General features: G+C 32.6%; 1 protein-coding gene across 1 annotated transcript; it reads left to right on the top strand.

Annotated features, from left to right (window-relative positions):
- The first annotated feature begins 5314 nt into the window (after positions 1 to 5314).
- On the top strand, positions 5315 to 9769 carry LOC149174894 (pectinesterase-like). The gene is made up of 2 exons (XM_089422709.1): positions 5315 to 6513; positions 8503 to 9769. Exons 1-2 carry the CDS (start codon positions 5424 to 5426, stop codon positions 9195 to 9197), a joined length of 1785 nt encoding a protein of 594 aa, XP_089278835.1. The 5' UTR covers positions 5315 to 5423; the 3' UTR covers positions 9198 to 9769.
- Positions 9770 to 17913: the final 8144 nt, after the last annotated feature.

The raw sequence follows: 17913 nt of genomic DNA, 5'->3' as shown, positions 1-17913 counted from the left end.
TGTAGTCAACCAGCCGAGTCAAGTTATGGTTAAGCCAACCAAATTATTTTGGAAGGCAGCTAAGCATGTTTTACATTACCTCAGATGAATTACCCAGTTTATACTATGGTACAGATGGATAGAGGGAGTGAAGTTGTGTGGCTTCATAGATGCATATTGGGTGGGAAGTCGATCAGATCGAAAGAGTATACCAGGTGGAATATTCATTGTTGGGTCTACACTTGTTTCCTGGTACAACAGGAAGGAAACATATGTGGCGCTCAACTCAACAGAAGCATAATACATGGCTACAAGTCAAGCAACATGCGACACAATCTGGATGAGAAAGATACTTGTGGGGTTGTTTGGTCATATGATGGATCCAACTGTGATCTACTATGACAATCCGAGTTGCATCAAGCTCTATGAGAATCTTGTATTTCACGATCGATCCAAGCATATAGATATCTGGTATCACCATTTACAGGATTGTGTGCAGATGCGGATAATGTTTCTAGAATACATTCTGACAAAGGAACAAGATGTTGACATTTTGACAAAGGCCTTGTCAAGAGGGAATTTCGAGTTTGACATGGGCAGAAGAGGGGTGGTTGATAATCCCTTTTTTGCTGAGAGGGAGTGTTGAAAATGCAACAAGAAAATCTCAGTCTGACTTTTCCTTGGTCAAACTAAAGAAAATTTAAATTTCCACATCAACAGAAATCTTGGAGGTAGTTAATTGAGGTGACATGGCACTTGTCACTTAGTTAACTCAGTTAATTTGAGTTAGAGGGCTTGAGTTCATTTAAGCATGAGTGATTGCTAATTTGTAGCAATCTAATTCAGTTATATTAAGATGTGTTCAATTAAACTAGTTCCAACTATTGGAGGAACAATTGGAACTAGTGGAAGGCCAGTTGTGTAATATGACTTTAATCTAACTCAATGATCATCCAGTTAATTGATCAATCAACCCAAAATAGCTAAGGCATGTAGATAATTCGAGTTACCCAGTTGAGGTGGAGATTCCAAGGCATTTTAACATCAATTATAAACTATTCTAGGGTGTAGAGGTGTTGCATGCAGTCAAATGATCAACCTTGGGAATTGCGCAATCCATTTTGGAGAAATTCCTAAATAATAGGGCCTAATTTCTCAAGGAATTGCGCAAGCAAACAGGGGCTCAAGGAGAGGTAGAAATTGACAAAGCGAGAGGTAGAAATTGACAAAGTGAGAGGTAGAAATTGACTAAGTATGGGTCATAGCTTCTCAGTGAGCAGAGAGATAGGTTATTCACTTGCAGGTTATGCTCAGCATAGCTATTGTAATACACCTCTATTCATTAGATTAATGCAAGCAAACATTGGAGAGGTAGAAATTGACTAAGTGAGAGGTAGAAATTGACTAAGTATGGGTCATAGCTTCTCAGTGAGCAGTGAGCAGAGAGATAGGTTATTCACTTGTAGGTTGTGCTCAACATAGCTATTGTAATACACCTCTATTCATCATATTAATGCAAGCAGACATTGAGGTTTTTAGCAGATTGTTTTCCTCGGGAAAAACATTGTGTACATGTGTTATTTCTTATTGCATGTTTGTGATTGATGTTCTAAATTGTGAATTACTTTCTGCAGAGCAGTGAAGTAGGTTTGTGTCTTGTAATTTGATTAAAACTTCATGAGCAGTTGCAAATATAATTCTTATAAAATAAATAAATTGATATGTATAAATATAGGTTTTATGTGTGAATAAAGTATCATCTTTCACGTGAATTATTTTCAAATTCATCATCTTATTGGTTAATTATCTTAATCTTTGGTTGCTATATCGAATTTTTTATTATAAAATAAATAAATTGATATGTATAAATATAGGTTTTATGTGTGAATAAAGTATCATCTTTTACATTAATTATTTTCAAAATTCATCATATTATTAGTTAATTATTTTAATCTTTGGTTGCTATATTAAATTTTATCAATTTATAAGTGAAAAAAACTTTTATAAATGAGAAAATTCTTTTATTAAAATGTTGTAATCTTAAATTTTGATAATAGTTTTTAATTAAACTTTTATTACATAATTTTAATATGACCTTAATATTTAAAAATAAATTTATTAGTTAAAACAAAATTACATTAAAATTCTTTTTTCGTTGGAGATTCACAATTTTTTTTAAATTATATATTTATTAACTTTACCTATTTCGGATAAAAATGATTTAAAAACCATTACTATTATGTAAATGTTGTTTTCAAATCCGCACACTCTATAATCATATATTTTATGTTTTCAAAGTTCACCAACTTTACTTTATTAAATATAAATTTTAAAAATGGCTTAAAAACCCATAGTTATATAACCTTTCTTTTGTTTTCAAATTAAATTAAATTAAATTAAATTAAATTATTTATATATATATATATATATATATATATATATATAAAATTATTATTGGTGTGAACATAGGCAACAGTAGTTGTCATTCTCAAGCAGAATTTGGAAAACGCCTACCATGTAACTTTTTAATCAAAGGTTTTTGATACAAATTGATGAGCAATTAAGTTTAGAATCCGAATAGGAGTTGTGTTAAGTGTGATATTTTGGAGTTTTGAGTGACAATCTGGTGGAAAAATTTAAGGTGAAATTTTGATTTGTGTTATTTAAATTAGTTTTTTGACTATATATATGGATTCAGCACTCCGAAAACTTCTAATACACTTCTATTGTGCAGAGATTTCTCATCAAACTTGTGATTTCAAAAAAAATTCGCTAAACTTTAAAAAAATTAGACTGAAAAAATCCAAAATAAATTTCCAAAAAATCCACCAAAAAACAACTCAATCTGAATACATGAATACTCCAATTTCAAAATTGCTTTATAAGCTTCCAAATTTTTCGTACCGCAGAGCGAGCGAAATCTTTTGAATCAAAGTTAAAGTAAATAATGGTATATGCCAATCTTAAATATAAAACAATTCATCTAAGAGAGTGTTATATTTAAAATAAAATAAAATAAAAAATCTTCCGAAAAAGGGAGTGTTATATGCGTATCTTAATAGAGAATTACAAAGCTGAAGCAAGAAGATATTTCAGAAACCAAGATGTGAGGTTCCAGGTGTTTCAATTTCAGGGATTAGGCATTAAAGAAAATAGTGAAAGAAGATCCTGGGCTCGAATCCCACTGGATGGAAATGCTTGACGTATTTAAAAGCTTAATCCAAAACAGAATTGGATTTATTATCGAAAACAAAGGGTTGACTATTTAAACTACTTATTTTAATAGTGAGTTTTAGAAACACCTTTCCATAAATTTAATTTAATAATTAAAAGTTATAAATTTTTAATTAATTTATTTTAAATAAATTAAATAAAAAAAATGTTATATCAACATATATTATTTAAGATAAATAATATAGTATTGATAAATATGTTATTGATCTATAATATTATATTAAAAATTATTTACAAATTAAAAAAAATTATGTTAAAATAGAAGTGAAGTAAATTTCAGCTTTAAAAATATTGTTATATATTTCTTAAAACATATATACTTTAGATAATTTTTTATAATTAATAAAAATTATAATTTAGTTAATTTTTGAATTTTTCAAATTTAAATAATATAAATATATTATTAGATAAATATTTTGATATTTATCATATTTAATATTTATAAACATTTTCTAACAATTTCATCTATATAATTGTACTAATTATTTGATTTTTTGTAAATTTAAATTTTTCAATTAAAATTACACCATACAATTTTCAACCAAATTATATATTTTAGTTTAATCTATTTTTAAACTTTCTAAAAAATCCGAAGTGAAAAATTCATATATCAAAGTAATAATTCCAACAAATTTAACTAATGATGTCAACAAATTCCCGATCATGAAAAAAATTGTCAAGGTAATTATGAAGTGAATAACGCCATATCAACGGTGAGCTCATGTACTCAAGCGAGTGTAGGTGAGCAAATAATTTTCAATCGAATCATATGCTTTTTTTTACTCTATTAAAAGTTCCAAAATATTAAAATTGTGAAAAGTTCATATATCAAACTAATAGTTCTAACAAATTTAACCAATATTAATAATTCCAACCAATTTAACTAATAATAATAACAGATTATTAAGTTAAAATTTGCTCAAAAATATAAACAAAAAACTCCCAAAAACTTAAAACAGATGGCTTAATAGAACTGGACATTGATTCAATATTTTTCAAGATAATTATGAAGTGATGAAATGTAAAGTCATATCAAGGAGTGTTCATGTGTGGTGAGGATGGTATGTTGTCTTTATTTTCACCTTGATTTAAATTTTATGTTAAGACATGTCTATTTATAATGTGAGTATTTATCTTGATTTCTCTATAACTTATTGGTATACTAAAACACTTAAAAAAACTAAACTATTATAAGATTGGTACAATAAACTAAGTACACTAAACACTTGAAACAAACTTTGCTAATACAAAATGGTACAATAAACCACCTAAAGGGATTGGTACCATAAAACACCAGAACAAAACTTAGCTAGTACAAGATTGGTACAATAAACCACTTAAACAGATTGATACAATAAAACACCTGAAAAAAACTTAGCTAGTACAAGATTGGTAGGATAAACCACCTTAAAAAAATGGGGTGAAGCCACAAATTTGCTAGGAAAGTTATCTTTTGCTGGAATCTAGCAAAAATAATCCAAAAAATCCGATCATAAAAAGTGTTTAACTTGTTTTTGATGATAGAAATAAGTTCCGCACAAGCAAAACCGCCTTCAACACCCAAAATCTTAAAGTTCAACCGTTGTAACCCAAATTTTCCAAAATTTCTACCAAATTTAACAAAACTATACCAAAATTTCAATTATTTTTCGGAAAAAATTAAACTACTCTTGAAAAGAACACTCTGTGAGTACATGTCTGATTTGGACTGGAGCGTGTTTATTACTCATCACTTTTACAATAAAGTAATCCCACAAAATTGTACATAACTAAGGGTGAAATGCGAATCGAAACAACCCAGGAGCCAATATACTTAACTTCCTGTCGGTTGAGATACCTATCTTGCACTGTGAGCTACCCACTGATTTTCATGGCGACTCATAAAGAACTGTGCTCGCGACAGGTCATGAGAATTTCCTTCCGGCCCCATTCCATTCCGACCAAAATTACTATGGGTTCTGTTCAAAAAGAAAAAAAAAATACCCATATAGCATATTCCTATCAAAGCAAACTCACCGGTCTGCTACTTTGCTTTCTGCGTCTTGTAAACACAGTCCCACAGGTCTGCTACTTTGCATTTACCGCCTCGTGATAAATAGTAAGTCGAACAGGCATTTAAAGCCTGAACCCTCAACCTCACCCTCCATGAAATCTAATGTTCCAAGTTGTTAGTTTAGTTTTGCGAATAGGGAAAGCTGCTTGCAGTTAAAATGAATAGTAGGAGCATAAATTATGCCAAATTCAATGGTGTATCGGAGCAATCCGCCATGAGAGCCACAGGGTGGAAGTCCGGTAAGAGACTGCTTATTACTGCTGTGACTTCGACCCTGCTCGTCATTTCTGTTACATGTTTAGTTGCGGGCATTGTTACTAGATTTAACAAACAGAAGACTGAAGGTGATCGGCAGATCGGTGATACTAAACATCTGAAACCACCGTCCAAGGCAGTGCAGGATGCTTGCAGCAACACTTTCTATCCGGAACTCTGCGTGTCCAGCATTTCCAGCTTTCCTGGATTGTCTGATCGGGCGGGGCCAATGGAGATTGTGCACGCTGTCGTCAATCTGAGCATCGGTGCGGTCGAGAAGACAAACACCCGAGCTCGGACCATGTCGACCCGGCACGCGATGAGCCATAGAAGACGCGGTGCCCTGCAAGATTGTGTCGAGTTATTCGAAGAAACGCTGGAGCAATTGTATGAGACGCTGTCCAATTTAAAGAACGCAAGCTGGTTGTCGGCGCCAGAGAAGGTCAGTGAGTTGGAGACATTGCTGAGCGCCGCCATCACGAACCAGTACACCTGCCTCGATAGCTCTTCGGGTACCAATCTCACACAGAATTTGCAGGGCGGGCTTATAAATATCTCGCATCTGGTAAGCAATTCGCTGGCTATACTCAAGTATATTGTAGCCAGGAATTCGATTCATAATCGCCGCCTGTTATCCGATAATGAAGGCTCCGAGTTCATGGTCATGGAATCGGACGGCTTTCCTTCATGGATGTCAGAGCGAGAGAGAAAGCTTCTGCAGAGTTCGAGAGATAATATAAGGCCCAACGCCGTGGTTTCCAAGGACGGGAGTGGACACTACAGGAGCATTGCTGATGCAGTGAATGCAGCTCCACAGAAGAGCAACACGAGGTACATAATTCATATAAAAGCAGGAGTTTACTGGGAAAACGTTGATGTAAGCAAGAAGAAGACGCATCTGATGTTCATTGGAGACGGCATAGGTGCCACTGTAGTTGCAGGAAACAGAAATGTGAAAGACGGCTACACAACTTATCGTTCTGCAACTGTGGGTAAGTATAAATTCTACTATACTATAAATATGTGGGTTTAGGGTAAGAGCATATACATTTCAGTAATTATAGCGTTTTAACAGAGAAGAAGGAAAGACATTGAATTATTGGCTTATCACAATATGCATAATAATCCTAATCCGGGCAGATCGATCTGAAGGGTCAGTAGGTCAAACAAACATAGGCTAATCTAGAGCATCCAGACTTGTAATTGCCTAAAGGTAAGATGTTTTAGTAATGGGACTCTAGTATTCAGAGGTGGTTTAGCAATGGGAGAATAATTCAGTTAACCCTTGGGCTAGTGAGAATGCATGTTCTAGTAAATTCTAGTAATCAAATTTTTCTTATAAACAAATATATTATTAATTTAATATTTAAGTTCATAATGATTTTAAAATTAGATTACTATATTTATAGTTTATATTTATTTTGGAATAAGTTTGTATAATTTTAATTTATTTATCAATAATTAGATATCACTTTTTGGGATTCATCACTTTCGGGGTTTGTACCTAGTAACACTTGCGAAACCAATACTTCCCATAAGGTCACCCATCCTACATCGCCTCTAGCGATAGCGGGTTTAACTGTGGAGTTTTCCCCACAATCAAGTCCATTTAGCTTGCTACCCTATTTGCAAAACATTAGCAAGTATTGTGCCTCATGAACCATTCAAGTAAAGCTCCCTTCACTCTTATCGATAATTATTAGGTGTATAGTAAGATTTAATCTCCTTAAAATATTCTTAGTAGTTTACACAAATCAAGTCAAAGGTTGATATTTATCTCCAAAGTAGTCATGCTTTTTGGCTCTTTTTTTCCGATGAAATATATGAGCAAATCGACCAACCATTGGCAAGTGGTTTAGCAACTGGAATTTGACCAATGACTAATTTAAAAAAATGTTATAGGAAAGTGCCTCATATGAAATGTGTTATAGTTTTTTGGGTATATGGTGTTGATAATCCATAGTATTGGCCCATGGTATTTTAACAAAGTTTATTTATAGATTAAGAATTTCCATGATAAAGTGGGAGTAAATCTTGGAGTAGTCAAAAACCCGCGGGGGATTGTGAAAATTTCACCAGTCAAACTCGTGAGTTCAATGAATTCCTATGGGATTATAGACAAATGAGATCTAAAAACAAACCAGAAACTTTCCAAAAAAATTAAATATATATCTATATATGTGTAACTCACAAATTAATTCTTTTATAATTAATAATAATTATTATTTAAATAAAGCTATAATTTTATTAAAAAATCAATTTTTAACAATTTGATATATATTATGGGTTAATGGTTATGGGTATTTACAGGTCATTAATGTATATGGCTAGTCTGGTTATTCTTATTTCAAATATTAGAAAATATCTTTATTTTTTAAATTATTCTTCCAGATATTTTGTGTTGTAAAAAAATTCATTATTTCTTTAAATTATTCTTCCAAATATTTCTTGTCTTGCTCTTTGATGTGAAGTCATTTCCCCATCTCCATCGAGTGATATATTGGATATGGTGAAAATGTAGTCTCACCAAACTTATAAAAAAAATATCTTTTGTGTTGCAAAAAATTCCATTATTTCTTTAAATTAAATGCTGTAAAATTGAAATTGAATTAACTATTTAAATTTTATTTTCTGAATACAATGAATTTAATTATTCTTATTTAAGTGGTTTTAATTTTATTTTTCTTAATATACACCCTTGTATTAGAAAATTATATTATTATTATTATTTAATTTTAAGGTTAAGGCTAAGCATACCAAATTGATGTATGTGATCTTTGTTTGTGAAACAAGGGACCTACTTGGACACAGTGATTTGACTGCGAAATCTAAAAAACATATATGTTGGCTCTACCACTCTGATTTTAACCCTGTAACCTCTTAGAAAAAATACATAATCTTAATGATTAAGCTAAATGATACATAAATTTATTAAAAAGTTGATGACCATTTATTTTTATTTTTTTCTTCCAATGTCGCAGCTGTGAAGGGAAATGGATTCATAGCACGTGACATTACCTTCGAAAATACAGCTGGACCTGCAAAGCATCAGGCGGTGGCCCTGCGCGTTGGATCAGATCTTGCGGCATTCTATCGGTGCAGCTTCACGGGATACCAGGACACCCTTTACGTCCATTCTCTTCGCCAGTTTTACAGAGAATGCAACGTCTACGGCACAGTTGATTTCATCTTCGGCAACGCAGCGGTGGTTCTGCAGAATTGCAATCTCTTCGCCCGAAAACCCCTGGCGCATCAACAGATAGTCTACACCGCTCAGGGCAGGCAGGACCCCAATGAAAACACCGGTATTTCTATTCAGAATTGCCAGGTGATCGCCGCCTCGGATCTGATTCCGGTGAAGAATTTTTTCCCGGCATTTCTAGGCAGGCCGTGGAGACAATACTCTCGTACCGTGTTCATGCAATCTTATCTAGGCGACTTGATTCAGCCGGCCGGTTGGGTGGAATGGAATGGAAACTTTGCACTGAACACCCTCTACTATGGGGAATTCATGAACCGGGGCCCCGGTGCAGGCACTGCCAACCGGGTCAGATGGCCGGGGTATCGAGCAATTAGGAGCTCCATGGAAGCCAGGCGATTTACAGTGTCTCAATTCATTCAAGGAAATTCATGGTTACCTTCTACTGGAATACAGTATTCTCCCGGTTTTTCTTGACCTCTTCAATCATTAATAAATCTGACTCCTCTCCACAACCACAAGGAGGATTGGACAATCTGTGACTCCTCTCCACCACCACAAGGAGGATGGATTTGTCCAAAGTAGTTTTTTTAACTATGGTTCATGGTTATTGATTGAGTGGCAGCTATATTGATGGGTAATAATTTGGGTAGAGATACTAATAATTTGGGTAGATATATCAGGAGGGATTTACCAGTAGGTTTATATTGTTGGGTAATAATTTGGGTAGATATATCTCAAGGGATTTACCAGCATGTTTATCTGGTCTAGCCTAAACTCAAAGTGGTTCAGAAAATTTGACCTAATAACTTCTTAATTAATAAAATATTTTCAAAATTTCCAAAAAAAAATACAATATTTTCCCAATTTCTCAAGAAAATACTATATTTTCCCAATTTTACTTGACCTCCTCAATCATCAATAAATCTGTGACTCCTCTCCACCACCATCAGGAGGATTTGTCCAGACTAGGAGTTACATTGCCTATTGCTTTATATTGTATTTATTTTTTTATAATTATGTTAACTGCAAGCTCTTCTTTTTGTTTTTCGGATATATTCTTCTGGACAAATCCAGCTTTTATATGCATTTGGAAACAATAACTTCGGAGCGGTATGCTTCCCTTTTCTTGGTTGCAAAAAAGCTGTGAATGTCACTGTCAAGTTATCTAACCTAAAAACTCTGTATTAATATTTTAATTTCATTTACTTTTGATAAAAAGGAATATTAATATTAAAGAAAAATAAAATGAATTGAACATGCATAGATTTGACATTAAAAGATATTGAGTATATTAATATTTTAAAATTCGTATTTTCATATATTTTAAAAGATATTAAAAAGTATAAAACGGCGATAATGAATGAAAATGTGTGTCTTTAAAATTCAAAAGATATTAAATATATATATAAAATCAGGATTAATATTGAAAGTATAAATGTGATGATGATGAATATGAAATATGGTTTAAGAACGAAAAAGTATATGTTTGAATTGTGATGTGATTTTCACCTAAAATTCTTTTAAAAAAATGATATGGATCACAAAAGTCTAAATCCAACAACAGATATCGAATATATTAATATTTTGAAAAATATATATTAAAAGTTTAAATAGGATAATGATGAATATGGAATATGGTTTAAGAGTATTTTTTTAATGAGTTAATAAATTATAAAAAAAATATAGTAGATAGGAGTGGGAGGGGTTATTCTATGTTCTAATGAAATTATTAAATTTATATTTTCATAAGGAATTTATATTACTAATAATCAAGGTAAATCTTATGTCTTATTCGCGGTTTTCTCCTTGCTTATGAAATGACATCATCAATATTTCAATAATCTAGATTTGCAATTGTTCATTAACATTATGAAGGAAAAGATCCTCTCTAAAGAATTCATCTTTAAGAAAATCATTAAAACGATCCTCCCTAAAATAGGCATCTTAAAAGAAATCATCAAAAAGATCTTGAGTGTGCTCAAAGACTTGAAACTTATGAAACCCATTATTTCCTAAGACAAAATGATGTTCAAGTCGATGAATCAACCATTGTGCAATGTTTAATTAGAATTAATGGGCAACATCAAATCAAACCCTAAACTTAGCAATATGCAAGGGATAAATAAAACAATTGGAAAGGTCATATGGCAATTGGTCATAATTCAAAGCATGCAAACAAATTAATGAAATTTAATTAGGGAGATAGGGAAGGTCCAGAGAGGCATAAGGTGCCTGAGTGTGGAGAGGAGGAGGAATGTGTGATGTGTCGTCAATTTCAACCTGGACGCAAGTCATACCCAACAAGGATTATGATCTGGCATGTAAGGAATTCCAAAGGGCTGGAGAGGTATAATTTCCTAGCTCACAATGAGAAATGATCATGTGTGGATGTACATCATAGGAGATAACTACCTTTCTTCAAGGTACAGTTGTAGAAAAAAATATTTTGATGCAAATAATCAATGTTAGTATGTTGAGGATGATGCATGCTAGGTGGATAACATCCTTGCATGTAGTTTTGTTGGCATATAGTTTGTTAGAGGGAGTTGGTCGTTGATAGGGGATCACTCCCAATTCGGTAATTTCAAACTCTTGTGTTGTTTCCATCTTGAGAAAGATGTTAAAATTTCTCTACTCCTTGAGGGCATTCCAAGCTTTGAAATTTTTTAACGGATCTTGTTCATTCCCACAATGAGTAAATCTATAATAGAGACATTTAATTGTAATAATAATAAAACTCTATGTGAAATTTGGTCTTCTCTTAGCAAAAATTTTAGTATTATCTTCCCTTGGAAGCAAACTACCATTGAGGACATCCAAAAGGGTAATGATAATAGCTTGAACTTGCTAGGTACCTTGCCATTGGAACTCAAGAGATGCAATGTTAGGAATATTTGTGCCCACCTTGGCAGACTCCATCCTTCTTAGCCCCCAACCACTTAGTTCAAGTCTATGGTAACTTCAGGTAAACATAAATCCAGTAGGTATGTTTTCTATGGATTTTTTGAGTTGAGAAACACATCAAAGGCACTCTCAGTGTGGAAGCAATGCAAACTTAGAGAAAGGGGAACAAACCTTGGTTGGTATGAGATAATTACAAAGTCCCTTTCCCAACCTTCTAAGATACAACTTACATTGAAGAACTTATTCCCCTCAGAGGATAAGTTGGAACTAGTTAATAAGTTTGATAATCATTCCATGGTCTCAGCCTACAGTAATTGGTGGAGCAGCTTCATCTTCACCCACATAAGAAACGTGTCTCACTCCAAAGGCACAAAAATAAACTAGCTTATGGCACTCATCAATCATATTCATGAAGACATAATGTTCTAACATATAAATCATAATCAAATAGTCTCAAGCCTAACCACGGTGATGGAGGTGTTCGTAGATCACAAGTCTAGAATACAAAGGAACAAGGATAAGTTAATTAGCTTGCGTCAACAAATTAAGGAGATCAAAATAAACTTAGCTATGTGACATTTGGATGCATCAACCTCTAGCAAAGACTCAACTACAATCCTTACTTAAATGATTAATAGATGACTTGGAAATGCTATTTGATATTGTATATTTTTTTGGAAAATCTACACTCTTCGACATAATAGAATAGAAAGAATTGAACAAAAAAATTTGATTTCTCGTACTCCCAAGGACAATTCTGAAATAAATGGAAACCTGTTTTTGATTTACAAAGCCTTCAGCATCAAACATATTGTGTTTCAAGCACATTTTTAAAAATATAAATTCTTATTTTGGTTTTAAAACAATTATAAAAATATAATAATATTATGTATTTAGTTAAAATTTATATATGGAAAAATTAATGTTTTTTTGAATTAGTTATAATAAAAAGATAAATCATAGTTAAAGACTCTTCATCGTTTGTCAATGAGTTAAGGGATATGAATTGTGATCCTGAAGACATGCTCGTAAGCTTTGATGTGGTTTCCTTGTATACTAATATCCCCATCAAAGAAGCATTGGATGTCATATTTCGCCTGACTGATCCCGACACTGCTAGATTAGTCGAAATCTTCCTTACTTCCACTTTTTTCTGTTTCGAGGGTGTGTTCTACAAACAAACCTGTGGTGTGGCCATGGGCTCACCCCTGTCCCTGATTGTTGCTAACCTATTTATGGAAGACTTCGAATCCAAAGCTTTGGCCTCAACTATCTTTAAACCTAAGCTTTGGAAAAGATTTGTAGATGATACCTACTCTATTTGGCAGCATGGTCCGGATGAGTTAGATCTCTTCTTTCAGCATCTTAATAATCAATCTAACTCCATCAAGTTTACCATGGAGAAAGAAGTTAATGGTTGCCTCCCTTTCCTAGATGTCCTCATTTCTAAGAAAGAAGATGGCTCCTTTTCCCATCAAGTGTTCCGAAAGAAAACACATACTGAGCAGTATCTTCATGCCAGATCCCATCATTTCCCTGCTCAAAAGTTGGGTGTTCTCTACACCCTTGCTACTCGTGCTTTGAGGGTCTCTGATGTCAACCATTTTTCTAATGAGAAATCCCATCTCTTGAAAGTTTTTGTCAATAATGGTTACAGTAAGAAACAAGGCCTGAAAGCCTTCCTCAAAGCTAGTAAAGTTCCTAAGGTTAAGAAAGACCCCAAGGATCAGAGTTCTGGAGTTCACCTCCCCTTCATCCAAGGGACGACTGATAGGATTGCGAGAATCCTTAGGAAGCACAACATTCCCTCCACCTTTCGACCCCTAAACACCATAAGAAGTTCCTTAAAATCGGCAAAAGACCCGGTGGACCCCAAGGATATGAAAGGTGTTTATGTCATCCCTTGCTCATGTGGGACCTCGTACATTGGCGAAACAAGACGATCCATTAATCAAAGGATTAAAGAACACGCTGCCGATATCAAGCATGGAAGGACCCGCTCTTCGGCCTTAGCAGAACATGCTGAGAAGACTAAACATCAGATATGCATTGAGGAGGCTAAGGTCATTGTGAAGGTTTCTCACTTTCATCAACGTAAATTTAGGGAAGCTATAGAAATTGATCGGAGGCCTAGTAATCTTAATAGGGACGATGGTTGGAAAATCAGTAGCTACTAGATTCTGGCCCTTTCGTCTTAGCCCCACCCTTTTTTATTCTTTTCTTTTTTTTGAAATAATATTTATTTTAAATTAAATTATAACCATGATAATTATTTCTCTTTATAACTAATTTTTTATATTTCCTTCTTTTTGTTTTTCCCCTTTGACTCAATCATTGTTCCGAAATAATTAAATAATAAATAATTATAATTAAAATAAAATTTGGTTAAACATATAAAATTTTAATTTATTTTACAACCATGATAATTAATTTTACTTTTATTCTATAACTAATTAAAAATATTTTTAATATTATTTATGTTTACTTTTTATTTATTTCTTCCCTTTTGACAAAATTATTTTATTTGAATATCGCTTTCCTTTATCTAGAATTATGTCATATCCTTTTTTCTTATTATATTTTTTGGAATGAATGGTCATGTTAGTTGTATCTAATTATTTATGTATTATTTTTATTTATTAATTTATTAAAATAAATAAGTGAAATAAATAAATAAATAAATAATAAATTATAATATTTTGTCCCTTTACCTATAGTGTCAAAAAATAGTCTTTTTTTAGCCTTAGCAGTTGGAATGTATTGACTCTCTATTTAACTTACAACTATGATCTGATCTTTTATCTTGTCCTGATGATGAACCACACTGGTTGGTTTGAAACGCGTCGGCCTAAATTTACAAATGTGATTTCTTCCGAAATTAGTTTCAAATATTCCAAATATGGATCACAGAAGCTTGAATTTGAATATAAATCATAATGTTTCGAGCCCATTTTTAAAAATACAAATTCTCATTTTGGTTTTAAAACAATTATAAAAATATTATATATTTAGTTAAAATTTATATATGGAAAAATTAATGTTTTTTTGATGAGTTATAATAAAAAGATAAATGGTAAATTTTAATTTTTAAATTAATTTAATTATTTATTTATATTTAATTATATTATATTTTTCTTCACAATTATGATAATGGTTTTTTAATTATAAATGATTTAATTAAAATTTCTATCTTTATATCACCCCATTTAAGTGTCAAATATTTTTTATTGAATCTATAAATATTTTATTCTCATTAAATAATTAATCATAATATTATTATTTTTTAATAAATTAATATCTTGTATATCTATATATATATATATATAATTAAATTAAAAATTATAATAAATTTTGTAGTTTTTTCAATTTTCCTTTTTTTTAATTTATTTCAATTCAAAAAAAGTTTTTATTTAATTTTAATTAAATTCAATATTAATGTTTATGATTATATAATAATAATTAATTAAATATAAAGCAATTTAAAAATCATTTTACATATAATTATGTTTAAAGCCACTTTTATTAATCATTATACATATTTTTCATATTCATAACTATACAAACAATGGGTTTCCATCACTAGCAATTGGAATGGATTTGAAAGAGGTTAAGGGCCATCACTTTAAGTTGAGTGTTAACTATGGTACTTGTTCATTATCGCAGTTTGACTCTAGTGCCTTTCTCATCCATGATGGTAAAGATATTAATTTTGTAGATGATTAGTTTTAAAAGCTATTCATTTTTGGTAGGGTATTTGATTATCCTTGTTATTTGGGTAAGTTTCCTTTGACCTCCTTGTTACTTAGTTTAAGTTTTTATACATGCTTGAAATCCTCTCTAGATAAGGTGGTTATGAGGCTATGTCTTTGTCATCCTTGTTCTGCCCCCTCTCAACTTGTTTTCTCATTTTATGTTTTCTTGTCTCCTAGAGTGCCATCTCAACTAGCTTTCCCAATCCATCCCTAGCTAGTGGGCTTCACTGAGTCTAGTTTCTATACATCTTCCTTTCATTGTAAGTCATATCCTTAACGCCATTGTCTTTGGTTCGCTCCTCATAATGTTGTGTCCTGGCTTTTCTTATGGATGGTGTGAATAACATGGGCGAAGGGAGCGCCGCCGCCGCCGCCCCCACCCCTCCCCCCCAAATTTGAGGGCTCAAGTGAATGTTGAAGCCTTTACTACTTATTATTAGAAGCACGCATCTTGTACTGCAAGGGATGAAATTACAATGACAGAAAATAAGGCTAGGGTGGAGAGGCTTTTCATATCGGATGAAAAAGTGGAGGAAAATATTGGTCACTAGATAATAGACCCAAGAAATATTCACTCAAGGTAGATACAATACCTACAAACCATTAATTTTTATTGATAAATTAAAATCTTCATGGGAAAGGACTTAGTGGAAAGAAGTGAGGCATAATGGGAAATACTTAGTAATAATGCTCAACCACATCAATTAAGAAGGTGACCATCCTAGATGAGAAAGTTGCAGACTTGGTCTTCCCTGTCAATGATGAATAGGAGGTTGATCCTACATCTTTCTAGGTGAAATCCCCCACAACATGATTGAATAAGATGAATTTTTTTGTTTTCCAATATCAAAGTATGCCATCTAGCCTCTTTATCAATTTCAGTACTAGGCCATTTTAGATTTCTTGATAGCAAAACTTTAGATTTTTTGCTTTATATAACTTGATCATAATAGTTAGAATAATTATTTTGACAGAAACTCTATGCTTTTGTTACCAACATAGTTTCTTGAATAACAAACTAATAACTACAAGAATGTTATCTTTTACTCAAAATAATACACCCTCGTACCTAACTTTGAAAAAAAAAGGTATACATTTATTAATAATCAAACTTTAATCATTTCAAATAAACATAGGAATTACAATCTTTGGGACATGTCTTTGGCTCTATCAATTCATCCTTCATTTCCCTAATCCCAAAAGTATTGTTCACTACCACTTTTCTTGATTTCTGACCCATTTCACTCTGTGATATCACTTATAAGCTCATATCAAAAATTATTTTTGAGCGGTTGAAAGGTACTCTCTTGTTTTACATTTCCTGGGAATAATCAGGTTTCTTACACAACAGATTGATCCACGATGTTGTAGCCACTGCTCAGGAAATTATTCATACAACCCATACCCAGAAGACACAGGTGTTCGTAATGAAGGTGGACCTAAAAAAAACATACAATTGTGTTGACTAGGCCTTCTTGCGACTCATTCTGACAAAGATCAGCCTCTCTATTTAAAATATTGAGTGGATTATGTCTTGTGTGTCAAATGTTCACTTTGCTATTTTGGTCAATGGATACCCATCAAATTTTTTTAGAGCCTGACATGGATTGCGGCAGGGATACTCCCTTTCTCCCATGTTATTTATTCTGGTGATGGATTGCCTCAGTCTCAAGATCAAATCGGCACGTACAACGGGCCACTTCAATGGTATTCAGTTGAGTACATGTATTGATATTTCTCATAGTTTATTTGTGGATGAAATCCTTGCCTTTGGTATGGTGTCTAGGACTCAATGGATGGTCTTTCATGATATTCTGCTTCAATTCGAAGCAGCCTCAGATATGTTGGCAAACGAGGGAAAATATTACATTCTACAGTCATCGAGCGATCTTGGGGAGATCAATTATAATATCAAGTTGTTTAATTTCCAATCTTGGCCTTTAATTGATGGTCTCACTTACCTTGGATTTAGACTCAAGCCAAATAACTATAGGTGTGCAGATTGACTTTGGCTTATAGATAAATTCAGATGCAAACTCAATGGATGAACTCACCGATGGCTGACCCTTGGTGATAGATACATTCTGGCATAAGCTTACCTACAACAATTGGTTGTATACTAAGCACATCAATACATTCTCCCTACGACCATTATAAATAAAATCAAAAGCATCATGGCGCATTTCGTTTGGGTGGGAACGGACTTAAATCAGAAATATCATCTCATTAAATGGGATAATGTCATTAATCGAAAGGAATATGGAGGTTAGGGAATTCTATATGTTAAAATTTTCAGTTGGACCCTTATTATCAAATCTCTTTGGCAAATAACTTTTAAGGAAGGGATCTAGAGGGATATTTTTTCCTCTAAATATTTGTGTAATAAAAGGGTTGAGGATTGGATCAGGTTGGGTCATATCGGCATCAAATTTGGATCTTACATCGGGAAATGATTCTATAAAGTAAAGGATTTGTTTCTTTAGAGAATTTGTTGGTATTTTGGTAGGGGGAATTGTATCATCATTGGTATTAAT

This window comes from Pinus tabuliformis, chromosome 4_1 (genome assembly GCF_031772625.1).
Source record: "Pinus tabuliformis cultivar Carrire ecotype Pingquan chromosome 4_1, CPIR1, whole genome shotgun sequence".
Lineage (NCBI taxonomy): Eukaryota > Viridiplantae > Streptophyta > Pinopsida > Pinales > Pinaceae > Pinus > Pinus tabuliformis.
Note: the sequence above shows the minus strand (reverse complement) of the source record. Positions and strands in the feature narration are given on the sequence as shown.